Below are 13,695 nucleotides of genomic sequence, written 5' to 3' on the forward strand. Positions count from 1 at the left end.
GCCTTATTTATCTTTTTACCCAAATGATTATCAAAGAGAATAAGAACTTAATATACATTGGTTGCAATTAAATAGTGGCAATTGTTTATAGAATAGCTCTAGTGCTGAAAGAATTCCATATCAGATGTTTTAAAGCTAAACTCAACCTATTTCCCCAAAAGTAAAGATCTCAAGGGTCCAAGTAGCCTTGTTAACTCTGATTCCAGGCAAGTACATAAATATGAATGAAACACCTAGTCCAACCACCTGACTTTCCAAGAAGGTACCATCATGCTGAGACATGAATGAACTCTTTCAGGATGCAAAAAACTCATCAGTGATGCAAAAAAGGGTGGAGGAGTTCTTGAACAGTAAATAGCTCATCCTGCTTTGTGACAAGAAACCATGGCATTGGAGAATAAGAGCAAAATAGGTTTTTCAGTCTACTTCAAAGGATTTTCTATAAATAGTACAACAGTGAACTACATAAACCAAATGTCTTCATTTAAAGAATTTATAGTAGTCTAATGGTAGGAAGTAATTTTATAACACAGTGGCAGGGGGGGCGGGTTAAGGAAAATACGAGGTCTGAACACTGTTCAAAGGAAAAGAAAACAAACCTGTATGACTAGTGTGGTGAACAAGGGGTAGAGGGTAACTGGTAGGAAATGAAGTCAGAGAGCTGACAGATGATGCAGGGTTGTGTCTAATAGACTATGTTAAAGGCTTTGGAAGTTATGAATGATGAGATTTTGGTGGTTTTGACCAGGCGATTAACATGATCTGACTTGTATCTTTAGACAAATTTTGTTCTGAACAGACAGCAGTAGAGTAAGAGCACAAGGAAGAAGGACCATTATTAGGGTATGGAAATAGTCCAGTAACATGGGTGGAAACTATGGTTATCAGTAATAGTGCTGAAAGGTCATATTCTGAATGTATTTGGGAGCTCTATCCAATATCTGCTATGACCTGAAAGTATGAAAACAAATGGAATCAAGGAGGGGGAACACTAGGAAAAACGGTAAGTTTGAGAAATATGAGTTCTATGGGAAATATTCGTAGATGAAATTATGTGATCTAAGATTACTTCAAAATAATAGAGGTTGTTAATTGATAATTGTTGAGACAAGGTCATGTACACATGCAGGTTTATTATACTATTCTCTTTTGCATTTAAAATTATTTTATAATATTTATTAATACTTTTAACAACAATTGTTAAAGAATATTTATTGTTAGACACACTAAGCTTGAAAAGCCCATCAGACTTCATGTGGAAATATTAGATACATAAGCTGGAGGTCAGCAAAGAAATCAGGGCTAAAATATCGTAGGAGTTATCAGCATATTTAAAGCCATTGGACAGGATGAGAATATCTAAGAAGTGAGTAATAAAGAATAGGTGCAGTACTAAGAAACTGAAATCTCCAGCATTTAGAGATTTAAAAAATCTTGAAAGGCATTTTTGCCAGGATTTCAAAATGCTTATTAAGTTACTAAAAAAAAAAATGTAACTTTGAATCAGTAATTCCACTTCAGGAATGTATAAGAAATGAATAGAACCAGTGTATACAGACTATGTAAAATGTTTTACAAATGCTCAGTAGGAAATAGAAGGGAGGTGGCATGGTGAAATAAACTGAAAGTCAAACAATGGACTGGCTTGGATACATTACAGAACATTCAATGGAATATTGTGCAGCAATTAAAAATAGTATAGGTATAGTCTCAAAATTAATTATTAAGTGAGAAAAGCTGCTCAAATAAAGCATTCTAGTTTACTTTACACTTATTTGTTACACTATAATGTAAACATTTTGTACTAACCTTACTATCAATAACCTAAAATAGTAAATGTCATATTTTGTGGTAAACTCATGCAGTTTTCCCCCCACTTATCTGTATATTGTAACTTTTCTCAATAGATATAAAAATATATATGATTAATTTTAAGGTAATTTTAAAATAAAGCTCATTAAGGAATATGAAATACAAATGACCTTAAATAGGAGCCTGATTTGAATTAATCAAAAATTAAATTGATACCACAACATCTGACTGAAATAACTATTATTTTAAAATAAATATACCATAAGAAATTATTTTAATAGTATATAAATATTTTAATTAAGAAGTGTAACAACAAAATTACATACATTTTTCCACTATTTGGGTAACATTTCTAATTACAAATAAATTACACATTTTATCAAATCCCAAGAATTTCAATGGTATCATGAAAGTATATTTTTCAAAATGTAAGAGCTATATTCCAAAATTTGATATATAAATCCAGACATAATATATACTATACATACTAACTTTAAATAACCTAAGGATAAATAAATCACATTAAAAGTCAAAGCAATTTATTTCTCTGTAATGAAGGTTACAACACATGCCATTTTGACGCTTATTCAATGAACGATATCTAGAAAAATTATTCAGTGAATATCACTTATACAGAGTACAGATTCACATAAGAATATTTTATTTAAAACATGCTCTATTTTAGAAAAAAGTTAAATGTGGGCCAAAGGACTTTTAAAATCTTGTTTTTTTTTATTTTTAATCAAACTGATCTAATTTTAAGCTTTTAGACCATTAAGTGTCTTTCTACTTTTCCTAATTTAGCTAATGACATCATTAACAAGGTCTTATTCATTAGCTTGACTTTAACCTTAAAAATATAAACTTTACATTTTACATTGAAAAGAATTTCAGCTTTCACTTTAAAAAGACCTATTTTTTACAAGCCCAATTAAACAATTCTACTTTTTTCCTACAATGCTTTTATTAGATAAAATCCTGTTTAGGTCAACAATGACTCTAAGCTTCTAGATGTCTTACACAAATATCTTACACAAATATCTAGATTTCTATAAGGATATTATATAAACACATTTTCTTTAAACTGCTTGTCTCATCTTGATTATAAAAATGATCAAATACTACATTGCTATTTTTTCTTGGCCTTCAGCCATTACCTTTTCTATCTCAAAAGTTACAATAAAATTCTTACTTTCCTATATCAATTTTGTTCAAGCACAGCTTTTTAAGAGATAAAAACAAAATTTAATATTTTCTAATTACTGCCTGTTAGGAGTCGGCCAAATCAGATGCTTTCATCACTAGAAAAGCTCGGTTTAAACCAAATATTCATTTTCCTGTTGTAACTCACATTTGTCTATTGACTCAATTACCCAACCTTCTTGCAGAATTTTAAACTTTCTTCTAAGAGTTCTTCGAAAAGCTTTAAAATCTGCCACACGACTATGATCCTCCCCAATGATTACATGAGATACTCCATCAGCTAAACAAGAAACTACTTTTGCTCCATGAAATTGAAGCTCTAAGGCTGTAATAGCTAATCTTGTTCCCTCAATTTTGCTATTCAAGTCATTAATAATAGTATACAAGTCCAAGTAAATAGTGTGGTGTCGAAACATACTGAGGGGAGAGCGGTCCCAGGAATATCGATATTCTAAATCAGCAATCACAGAAGCCATTTCTTTAGGAGTCTGTTCACTAGGATTTTCAATTCCTGTGAACACTTCCTTCAGTTGGTTCAAATCTGTATCAACAAAGTAACTATCACCATAACAATCATATTCACGAGCAAAATGTTGTTTTGTTGATGGGCACATATGAATCATAAAGCGAGGCTGCCATGGCACACAGCTTTTGGTCTTAAAACATTCTAACAGCCACTCAGGCTTCACAACATCATGTCTATTTGAAGAAATTATGTTTTTCACTCTTATGTTCTCAGACCCTGCAATAACACAGTAGGTGTCCGGGCCTGGATTTTGTACTATATGACCGCCAAATTCTGCAATTCTGTTCTCCAGATCCGACTTTGGATGGCTGTTTATTCCACTCATAACACAAAACTCCACATCTTCAAATATATTGGAAACTTTGTTTATGTTGGAAAGGTTAGGTGCTTTTAAGTGCTCAATAATTCCAATAACTTTCTTCATCTTTGGGGCAGCTTTCCGCTTTTTTTCTTGTGGTCCACCATCACCACTGACACAAAAGTGTTTAGATGCAAGCTTTCCAGATGCTTTCCCTCGGAGTTCTTCTAAGTCATCCAGAGTCATGCATTCACGCCATTCTTTGTCTTCTCTTATCTTTTCAATTCGTGGAAAACGCAAAGTGTAGCCAGTTTTATACATATCACTGGGAACAATCTCTGTTGCTTTAATCTGAACAATGACAGAATTACAAGGTTCAATGTACACTTCTGGCTTCTCTGTTCCACATAAAATACTACTTGGTGGAGCTTTTTTATGAAAAGGTTTCCAATGTTTGGCCAATTTCAAACCCAGATCATACAGTTCTTTCATGGTGTAACCTGAGCCAACACGACAAAGAGTATGAAACACTGATGGATTTCCACCAGAAGGGGGCCTCTCTGCTACAGCACACAAAAAATGAGACATCATTCCACCCCGTGAACCTTTACCCCAGTAGCCCCCGACAATTATGATGTCCAGTTCATCCATCAGTCCAGTTACATACTCTGGCTTAATTTTTAACCATCCTTCACCCCTTTTGTCTGGCTTATAAATGGACAGAGGATGTTTTATCATGATTCCCTCTTCTCTTTTATCTATTGCTTCATTCAGAGCATCAATTACTTCTTTATTAGTATGAGCTTGTGTTTTTTGCACTATTTCTATTCTACCTGGTATTGGTATAAAAATACTACTAAGAATTTCATACCTCTTTCTCAGGGTTTCATGTCCTAGCTTTTTATTATTGACCATCAATACATCAAAAACACAATAACAAGTTTGTAGATCAGAATCATCTACCATTCTTTTAATATCAAACTTATTCCCCTTTTGCATAAAAGTTTGTGTGTTAGGATTGTAGGCCATCATCTCACCATCGAGGATACAAATGTGTATATCTGTTTTGAATGCATTATGAATGAATGGTGTGAGAGAACCCTCCTTTGGAGAAGCACCAAACTGTTCTGTGTATTTATACCCATTTCGTGAGAAGTATTTATATACATCACCATCTTTGTGCATTTGCATACGCTCGCCATCTAGCTTGGTTTCAATGTAGAAACTCTGGTTTTTCATGTCCTTCTCAATTCGCTCAATATCTGCTATTGCAGCTAGCATTGGTTTAAAGGGGGAGAACAAAGTGATTGAAATATCACTGAGTCCTACTGAAGGATCATGCAGTTGCCTACAGACTTTTTCCAGATCTGTGGTGACATTATGTAACTCAGCAGCATCATTATGAAAAACAGAAAATACAGTTTGTTGACTAACACCAAGCTTTAAGTCCTTTACAATCATCCGTATAAGCCATTTTTGTTCAAGTGCTGAACTCTGAGTTATAAGCTGAAGAAGACTCTTCTTTACTAAATCCTTTCTTTTGGAAGAATTATTGCTGGCAATAGAGTCTAAAATGTCATTTACTTGCTGTATGGTTAAACTTCCTTTCTGTAAACATCTTGGTTTCAACACAAAGTATGCAATCATTGCAAAGTCTCCAGCATCTCCATGAGTTCCAGTAGGTGTTCTGTAATTCAAAAGTTTAAGAGCATCTTTTCCTTCTCTAGGTAAATTGAGCAATTCAATATAAAGCTTAGCAAGCATAGTTTCTTTGATCCCATAGGCCATTCTCTCTCTTTCTAGCTGAGGAAGAATAAGTCTCATTGCTGGATAAAAAGAGTCTGTGACATCTTTTTGGTTCTTATGAAGGGCATCATGAAATTTCCTCCAAGAATCTAAAAAGTCCCTGAAGTGCCTGATTTTTTCTGCCCGTCCTTTACTTCTCTGTATTCGTTCTAAAGTTGAACATAAATCTGCAAAAGGAACGTGAGATGCAACAGTTTGTGAGGTTTGTGAGGCAGCCATGGAAGTGATGGTGAATCTTCTGGTTCAACTAATAAAACAGAAAGAGAGTAACTTTAAGATAAAATTCACTAAATATTTAATGTAAAGACCTTATAGAAAACCTGGTTCATAATGTTTGCTAAATGAAAATAGATCAGTGCTATAAATGCTACAAATAATCTCTCTTTTCAATGTCTACATTTAATAACAATCAACTAATTTACCTTAATTCTATTTAATACTTATTATCAAAAGTATCAGTAGTGACCAGAGGCAGATCCAGGAAGTGCAGATCATTCCAAGAAGCACCAACAAACAATAGGAGTCAAAAAAATGGGGAGACAGAGAAACAACCTCCCATCAAAAGGAAAGGTAGAATCCCCAGAAAGAGTGCTAAATGAAATAGAGGGGAGCGAACTATCAGATATGGAATTCAAAACATGGATTATGGAGAAGCTGAATGAGCTCAGCGGAAACTTCAAAGAACTCCAGAAAAACTACAAGGAACTCACAGAAAATTACGTGAGCATGAAAAAGGACATAGAAGCTATCAATAAGAGCCAGGAGGAAATGAAAAATACGATCTCTGAACTGAAGAACACAGTAGAAGGAATTAAAAGCAGGCTAGAGGAAGCAGAAGATCGGATCAGCGAGCTGGAGGACAACCTACACAAAAACTCCCAGACAATGCAACAAAATGAAAAAAGACTGAACAAGACTGAAGAGGTTCTAAGACAGCTGCAGGACAACATGAAACGTAATAATATCCGTATCATAGGAATTCCAGAAGGAGAAGAAGAAGAGCAAGGGATAGAAAACCTCTTTGAAAAACTAATGACAGAAAACTTTCCTAACATGACGAGAGAAAGAGTCACGCAAGTCCAGGAAGCACAGAGGGTCCCAATGAAGATGAACCCCAACAGGCCCACTTCAAGACACATCATAATTAAAATGCCAACATTCAAAGACAAAGAGAGAATCCTAAAAGCAGCAAGAGAGAAACAACTAATAACATACAAGGGAGCTCCAATAAGGCTATCATCAGATTTCTCAGCAGAAACACTACAAGCCAGAAGGGAATGGCAAAAAATATTCCAAGCAATGAAAAACAAAGGCCTACAACCAAGAATACTCTACCCAGCAAGGCTTTCATTCAAAATGGAAGGTGAAATAAGGAGTTTCCAAGACAAAAGAAGGCTAAAAGAATACATCTCCACCAAACCAGCATTGCAAGAGATGCTAAAGGGTCTGCTTTAAGAAGATGAAGAAACAGAGAGACAGAGAGGAACACGAGTACAAAGGGGGAAAATGACAATGAATAAGTACTGAAAGAAAGAAGGAACTTCTACCATTTGCAACAACATGATTGGAACTAGAGAGAATTATGCTTAGCGAAATAAGCCAGGCAACAAAAGAAAATTACCTTATGCTGTCACCTGTTACAGGAAACTAATGAACAACACAAACAAATGAGCAAAATTGAACCAGAGGTATGTAAACAAGGAATAAACTAACAGTAACAAAGGGGGAGATGGGAGGGAGAGAAGGGGTAAGAAGGGGAAGGGTCTAGTCAAAGAACATGTATGAATGACCCATGGACATGGACAACTGGGTGGGGACTGACTGTGGGGGGGGGCAGGGTGCAGGGAAGCAAGAGGGGGAAAAAAAGTGAGACAACTGTAGTGGAAAAACAAACAAACAGAAAATTTTTTAGTGGGGGGGGAATAAAAATATAAAGAATAGAAATGCAAGTTCAGTGAATATTAGAAGGACAAGGATTTTCCTTCCGATAAGACAGTCCTACAGATTTAGAGACTTGTATGTGGGTTATGTTACATAAATTAACATGTGTTTTCTGTTTTCAAAGGGCATAAGCCTACAATCTCATTACCTGAGTGATTATCTGTATGCATAGGCCTCACTTAATCCTGTCTGCATTGCTGCCTCCTGAGACTCAATGGTTTGGCTGAACTAAGTGGCTGGGTTGGTGAAGAACGGGGTGGTCTGTGGGCTTCACTTTAAAACTGGTTTCTCTTTTCTATCCTAATGGCTTGGACAGAAAAAGCCCAGAGGCCTGAGATGGGGGAAACCTAAAATATTTCCCTCAGTCCAAAATAAGTATAATGGGCAAAAGGGTTTTGGACAGGTGAGATGTACCTGGCACACCTTCCTCCAAAGAAGCCCTTCTTTTCCCTAATGTGGGACATTGAAAAATTAATACCTGTCTTTTGTCATCTAGTGGTTACGGATTAAATGATGCCCTTTAACCCTGTTGCCCCCAGAATACAACAAGGATGCCAGCCTGTCAAACCAAGCATGCCGTTGTCCAGAGACAGCCAACCAACCTGGAGTCTGCACGATCCTTCCCCTTGTGGGAAGGCCACCCTCCCCTCCACATCCCCACTCTTATTAGGGATTTCTTGACCCACGGGTAGGTAGGACGACGACCATGTCCAGCTTGAAGCAGCTAGAGGAGCTCGAGACCTTCATCCATTGTCCTTTATAAGATTGTAAAGGGTCTTAATATTTAACTAATTAATTAATTAATTTTAAAAAAAGAAGAAGAAGAATATATGAAAGGGTGAGGTGGGAGAGCTTGTATGTACGACCCATGGGCATGGACTTGGAGAGGGGATTGTTGGGGAAGGGGGGTGCTGGGCGGAGGGGAGCAAAGGGGAAAAAAAATTGGAACTATTGTAACAATATAATCAATAAAATATACTTAAAAAAAAAAAAAAAGTATCAGTAGTACCATTCCATGTATTTACAATGTTAAAATTAATCATTTTAATTCTTTTTCTCCCTAAATTGCAGTTTCTATTGAAATTAATTATTCAATTTCTTATTTAGTACATAATGCAAAAGATGATTGCTAATACTGATAACAACATATAAGGCTCAATTCACTGTATTTCTGGGCTTTTGAAGTAAGGTCTTTCCTTATATTTCTCTTCTCTGCCAGACACAGTACCAAAAATAAACTTCTTAAAATAGATGTTTTCAACAAATCATTAGCTTACTGAATGAAATTTGGCTTTGTAGGAAGTTTGAGTTCCTATATAGATAGGGCCCTTCACCCCTCCTCTGCCACCAGCAAAAAAAGGTATCTTCTTTCAGATTAACAAAGCCTATGTCTATGTTTACTTCTACTTTTTCACTGCTAGCTATGCCAAATCACTCTGGAATTCAAAAACCAATTCAAAATATCCTCCCCACAAAATCCTCACTTGACCTGTCTCTTTTAACTCTATATTTTATCATAGTTATCTACAGCTTTATAAATTTAAATTCATTAGTACACTCTTTGTTTATATTCCCTGCCAATTACCCCCCCACCCCCTCCTCCAACGCAACCATTTACTGACTGTACATGAACCATGCACTGTGCTCTGGGCATCTATAGTATGAAACTGCCTTAAGAGAGCATACATACATCCTGTAAAAAAAAGGGGGGGGGACATAATGCGGTGGATGAAAAGGGGACATGTATGAAACCTGACAAGCTCAGAGGAGGCCTGTGTGGTAGCCTTACAAACTCAAGAGACCTAAAATAACCACATACGATAGTCTGAAATGAAAACTTTTTAACAAAAGGCAGTTTAGGGCAAGTAGTCATGTCCTAAGACAGTATTTTTCCCTAAAAAAAAAAAAGGTCAATCTTCATCTTAACTAAGCCTATCTGTTGTCTTTTTGAATGTAGGATAACATACCTTGTAAACATACCTTTGCAATAACAAAGTAACTTCCCCTTTTCCAGATCCCCGCTTACAGCACCAGTGGGAAGACCACAAATCCTCATTGTTATTGTTACCACATTGTTGACTGTTAACTGTCCTGTACCCACCTATGTAAAAGAAGTATGCATCTATCATTTTACTTTTTATCCAATCCCACAGGTCCCCCTTTGCTTTCTCCCACCTTTCTAATCTATCACCAATGGATTTCATGTAACCTTTTATGCTTTATCTTTTTATTATAATGTATAAAATAATGTGCAAAACTGTCATTTTTATGCAGCATTTTCTCAGTTTGTTGAGGTTTTGCTTCCTGGCAATTTTTAGTTTGGCTTAAATAAACTCATAAAAATTCTTACAGGTTTGGATGTTTCTTGTGTTGACAATGGGAACTAATTATAAAATGCTAAGTGCTTTAACAAAAATAAAAACAGCAAAATGTCATGACACAGAGCTTTTCACTGAATTATCATCTAAAGTTAGAGACAAAATAATAGGTACCTTGCTGTGCTAAGGTCTAGAATATTTGCTAAAGCAGTCATAAGGAGTATGAAATTTCTTTGGCACTTTAAATATTCATGCAAGTTCTTTTAAATCTATAAAGTATCAGAACTATTGTAATATAATTTAAATTATGTAACACTAAATTTTAAAAGAGACTCCAAGTAAAAATGTGTGCTCCAGGAGACTTTGTTTTTATCTTGTGGTTTCAGGTACCTCCTGGCACAACCCATAAAGCCCAGAGAGCCAGAGCAGTGTCACAGGGGTTGGGGGGATCTGCTATAGTGGAGAAACCACAAAATTCCCCACTCTAGCAAACAAAAACAATCACATATACTATCAGTACAAGGCTATATTATCTTGTACAACAAATGGAATTGCTAACTACTGTACCACAATTACTAAACTGTCAGTCTCTAGGAGTCAGAAATCATGTTGCAATTTGTGCCACTAGTGATTGGAGACAGTTTGTTTTTTGAATGAATTACTGAATACCTAGAGTTGAGTTCCTGGGAAACCACACTAGGAATTCCAGGGAACAGACAGACACACACACACACACACACACACACACATGGCTGGGGACACTGAGTTTGGTTAAAAATATTCAGCAGCTATTACTACACTGGGAAAGATGCACAATAATCATTTACTGGCCTATAGAAGAAAAAGCCACATTTTTAAATCTAATTTCTGACAAAGGAAATCCCACTTCTACTGAGTCAGTTAGACCAAGAGATAAACCCATGAGACTACATTCTTAAAACTTTTATCTTTGAATACAGTAACTGTTTCCCCTCACTATCTCATTTGCATAACTGAATGAACCACCTGGTTATGTATGTTCACTGTCCTACCTCTCAGAAGTACATTCTGGTATATAATGTTACTTTTATAATTTACATAATATATGTTAAAGTATGTGAAGAAATTTTTAAGTGTTCAAGTATTGGTATACAGTTTCCAATTTATCTGTAGGTTCTATATGGTTTCAAAGTCAGTTTCTCTCAACAAATCCCAGGCAAGGACTCAGATAATTTTATAATGTTGAAATCTAGTTATGGGTGTAGATACATATGCATGTAAGACTGCTATATAGATAACAAGGATTCCAAAATTAGTATAACATGAATAGACTTAAATATTTTTACTTAATGTATTTTGATACAATATTAAGATTTCTACTGTGCCGGCTAAGTAGCTCAGTTGGTTAGAGCGTCCACCTGATACACCAACGTTGCGAGTTCCATTCCCAGTCTGGGCACACTGGGAAGAATCAACCAATGAATGCATAAATAAGTGGAACAACAAATCAATGTTTTTTTTTTTCTCTCTCTCTCTCAAATCATTTTTTAAGAAATATTTCCACTGCTTTTTACATGTGCTCTAATTTTATTTTCTGGATTCTGGGATTAGTTCAGCTGAAGTTTTCAATTTGTGAAAAAATAAAACAAGGTTTGGTGGTTAGGGAACAGCATCTGAAGTCCAATAAATCTGAGTTCAACTGTGGACTCTTAACATTTAATCACTATGCGATATGGGGAACTATCTGATTTCTCTAAGATTCAGTTCCTTAAGGGTAAAATGGGGTTAATAATTGTAGAAATTAAGATAAGATTGACATCAGATAATTTACTTATGGGGCTTAACACAGTACCTAACATTTAGTAAGTTATTGATCAATTTTAGTACTATAATGCTTGCTGATCCAAGCAACACTTTAAAAAAATTTACAAAACACTAAGCAGATAAGAAGGGGGACACTTCACTTTTTGATAATAAGCAAAGCTTTCAAGAGAATGAATATAGGTAATTATCATTAGTACACAGCAATGACTTATAACGCATTCAGCTGCTGCCTATATTGTCCTGAAATTACACAACAAAACACGCTAGCAAACTTGTTAATGTGGGAGATGATTCAAAGCTATTTTATTGGAGAGAAAGTGGTACAACTAAAGTTCCTTCGTGCAACCCTGGGCAAGATGATGTGCTTCTTCCCTATGAGACAAAGCGTTTGCAGTACCCTATCTTTCACAGCACTTAGTGATGTTTGGGGAGAATCTCAGCAGAAAGTAATCAATGGTAAGAAAAAGCCTGAAGCCTGAGGGAGCCAGTATGTTAATGAAAGACAAAGTGTAAGAAAAGAAACATGGAGTAATCCCTCCAAACCTAGTTTCTCCTTTCAACTCCACCGGTTACGCCTGCAAAATCACTGGGTCCACATCTCTCCTCTGCCCCCAAACAAAACCTCCAATGGAACACGGATGAATCCCTGGCCCTGGACAAACTCCGTTACCTCTCCGAGCCCGACAGTACCCATTTGGGGGAAGGGATGGTTCTCGGAATCACAATGTATTTAATTAAAACCACCAAAACGTCTCATGGCTTGGGGTCTAGTTCAAGAGCCCGTACCAATACCCAGCTTCTAATACAGCGCGATCACCAATGTGGACCCAAGCCCTCACCTATGGATCCAAGGGGCGGCTGAACTAAAAAACTTTTCGTCCAGAAATAAGAAAAAAAAAAAAACTTTTTAAGCAGTTGCTGGACTGAGAGGACGCGAGATGGCCCCCTCCTGCTTTGGGCACACTTGCCTAGCCTCCGCCTGCCCAGACTTCACCTCTAGCTCGCTCCATGGCCTCCGAGGCCCCTCCCGGGCTGGGCTACCCCACAAACCGCCTACCTGACGCGAATACTGAGGCGCCGCCACCAAAACTCAACCCGAAGCCCAAAAAGCCGGTTCCGCCAGTTGCTCCCGGCGCAGGCGCAGTAGCTACTGACGGCGCCGGAGACGATGATGGTAGGGAAAGGAGGCGCGCAGGCGCAGTTTCACCTGGAGACTGGGAAAGCCAAGGCGTCACGGGAATGACGGGCGCTGGCGTGGGACTCTTGGGAAGGGTCCCGGAAGAACCAGGCACTTCTTAGGGCTGCGGAGGACGTGAGAGGTCCTTGGTAGCAGTGTGACTACAAAGACAACTCCTAATAGCCTCCCAGAGCAGCCGATGCTTTTTGCAAGAGGTTGACCCATGAGAGTTGATTTCGTCACTGAGCAAGACCCAAGAATTCTTCGTGCACTGACTCCTTACTTAGACCATGACAGAGCCTGAGCCTTCTGCTTGGCTACGCATTAGCAATGGACAGCCTCTCAGTTCTGTTCCTTGTTTGTAAACAGTGGTACCAATACACATCTCGAGGGCTGATTGTGAAAGCGCGAGTTGAAGAGGGCATCTTCCATCCCAAAACGTCTGTTATTTAAATGGAAAAATTGGCTTTTGCAATATTGTTTAAGGCTGTCCATTACTATTTGTTTTTCATGATGGCACAACTTTGATGTGAGTTCTTGTCTCAATACAGGGATAAAACATAACTCATATATAATTGTATAATATATAATTCATAATACAGACATAAACAGCTGCATGCCCAGAAATCAGCCATGGACTCTTGTAGTATCTGTTGAAGGATTCAAAATAAAGTTACTAGGCAAACCTTTATTGAGCACCTACTGTGTTACAGTAATTGCCCTAGGAATGCGGGATTGAGAAATGAAAACAAACTCCGTCCTTATGTTTCAGGAGCTGTTGATTTATACCAATATTTTATTATTTTAGCCT

The 13,695-nt window shown here is 36.9% G+C and overlaps 1 protein-coding gene across 1 annotated transcript; it reads right to left on the bottom strand.

Annotated features, from left to right (window-relative positions):
• Positions 1-2,143: 2,143 nt before the first annotated feature.
• On the bottom strand, positions 2,144-12,833 carry LIG4 (DNA ligase 4). The gene is made up of 2 exons (XM_090258164.1): positions 12,765-12,833; positions 2,144-5,892 (listed from the first exon to the last, which is right to left on the bottom strand). The coding sequence occupies exon 2, from the start codon at positions 5,862-5,864 to the stop codon at positions 3,129-3,131; it is 2,736 nt and encodes a 911-aa protein (XP_090114290.1). The 5' UTR covers positions 5,865-5,892; positions 12,765-12,833; the 3' UTR covers positions 2,144-3,128.
• Positions 12,834-13,695: the final 862 nt, after the last annotated feature.

Source organism: Furipterus horrens, unplaced genomic scaffold (genome assembly GCF_987537825.1).
Source record: "Furipterus horrens unplaced genomic scaffold, mFurHor1.1.pri manual_scaffold_12, whole genome shotgun sequence".
Lineage (NCBI taxonomy): Eukaryota > Metazoa > Chordata > Mammalia > Chiroptera > Furipteridae > Furipterus > Furipterus horrens.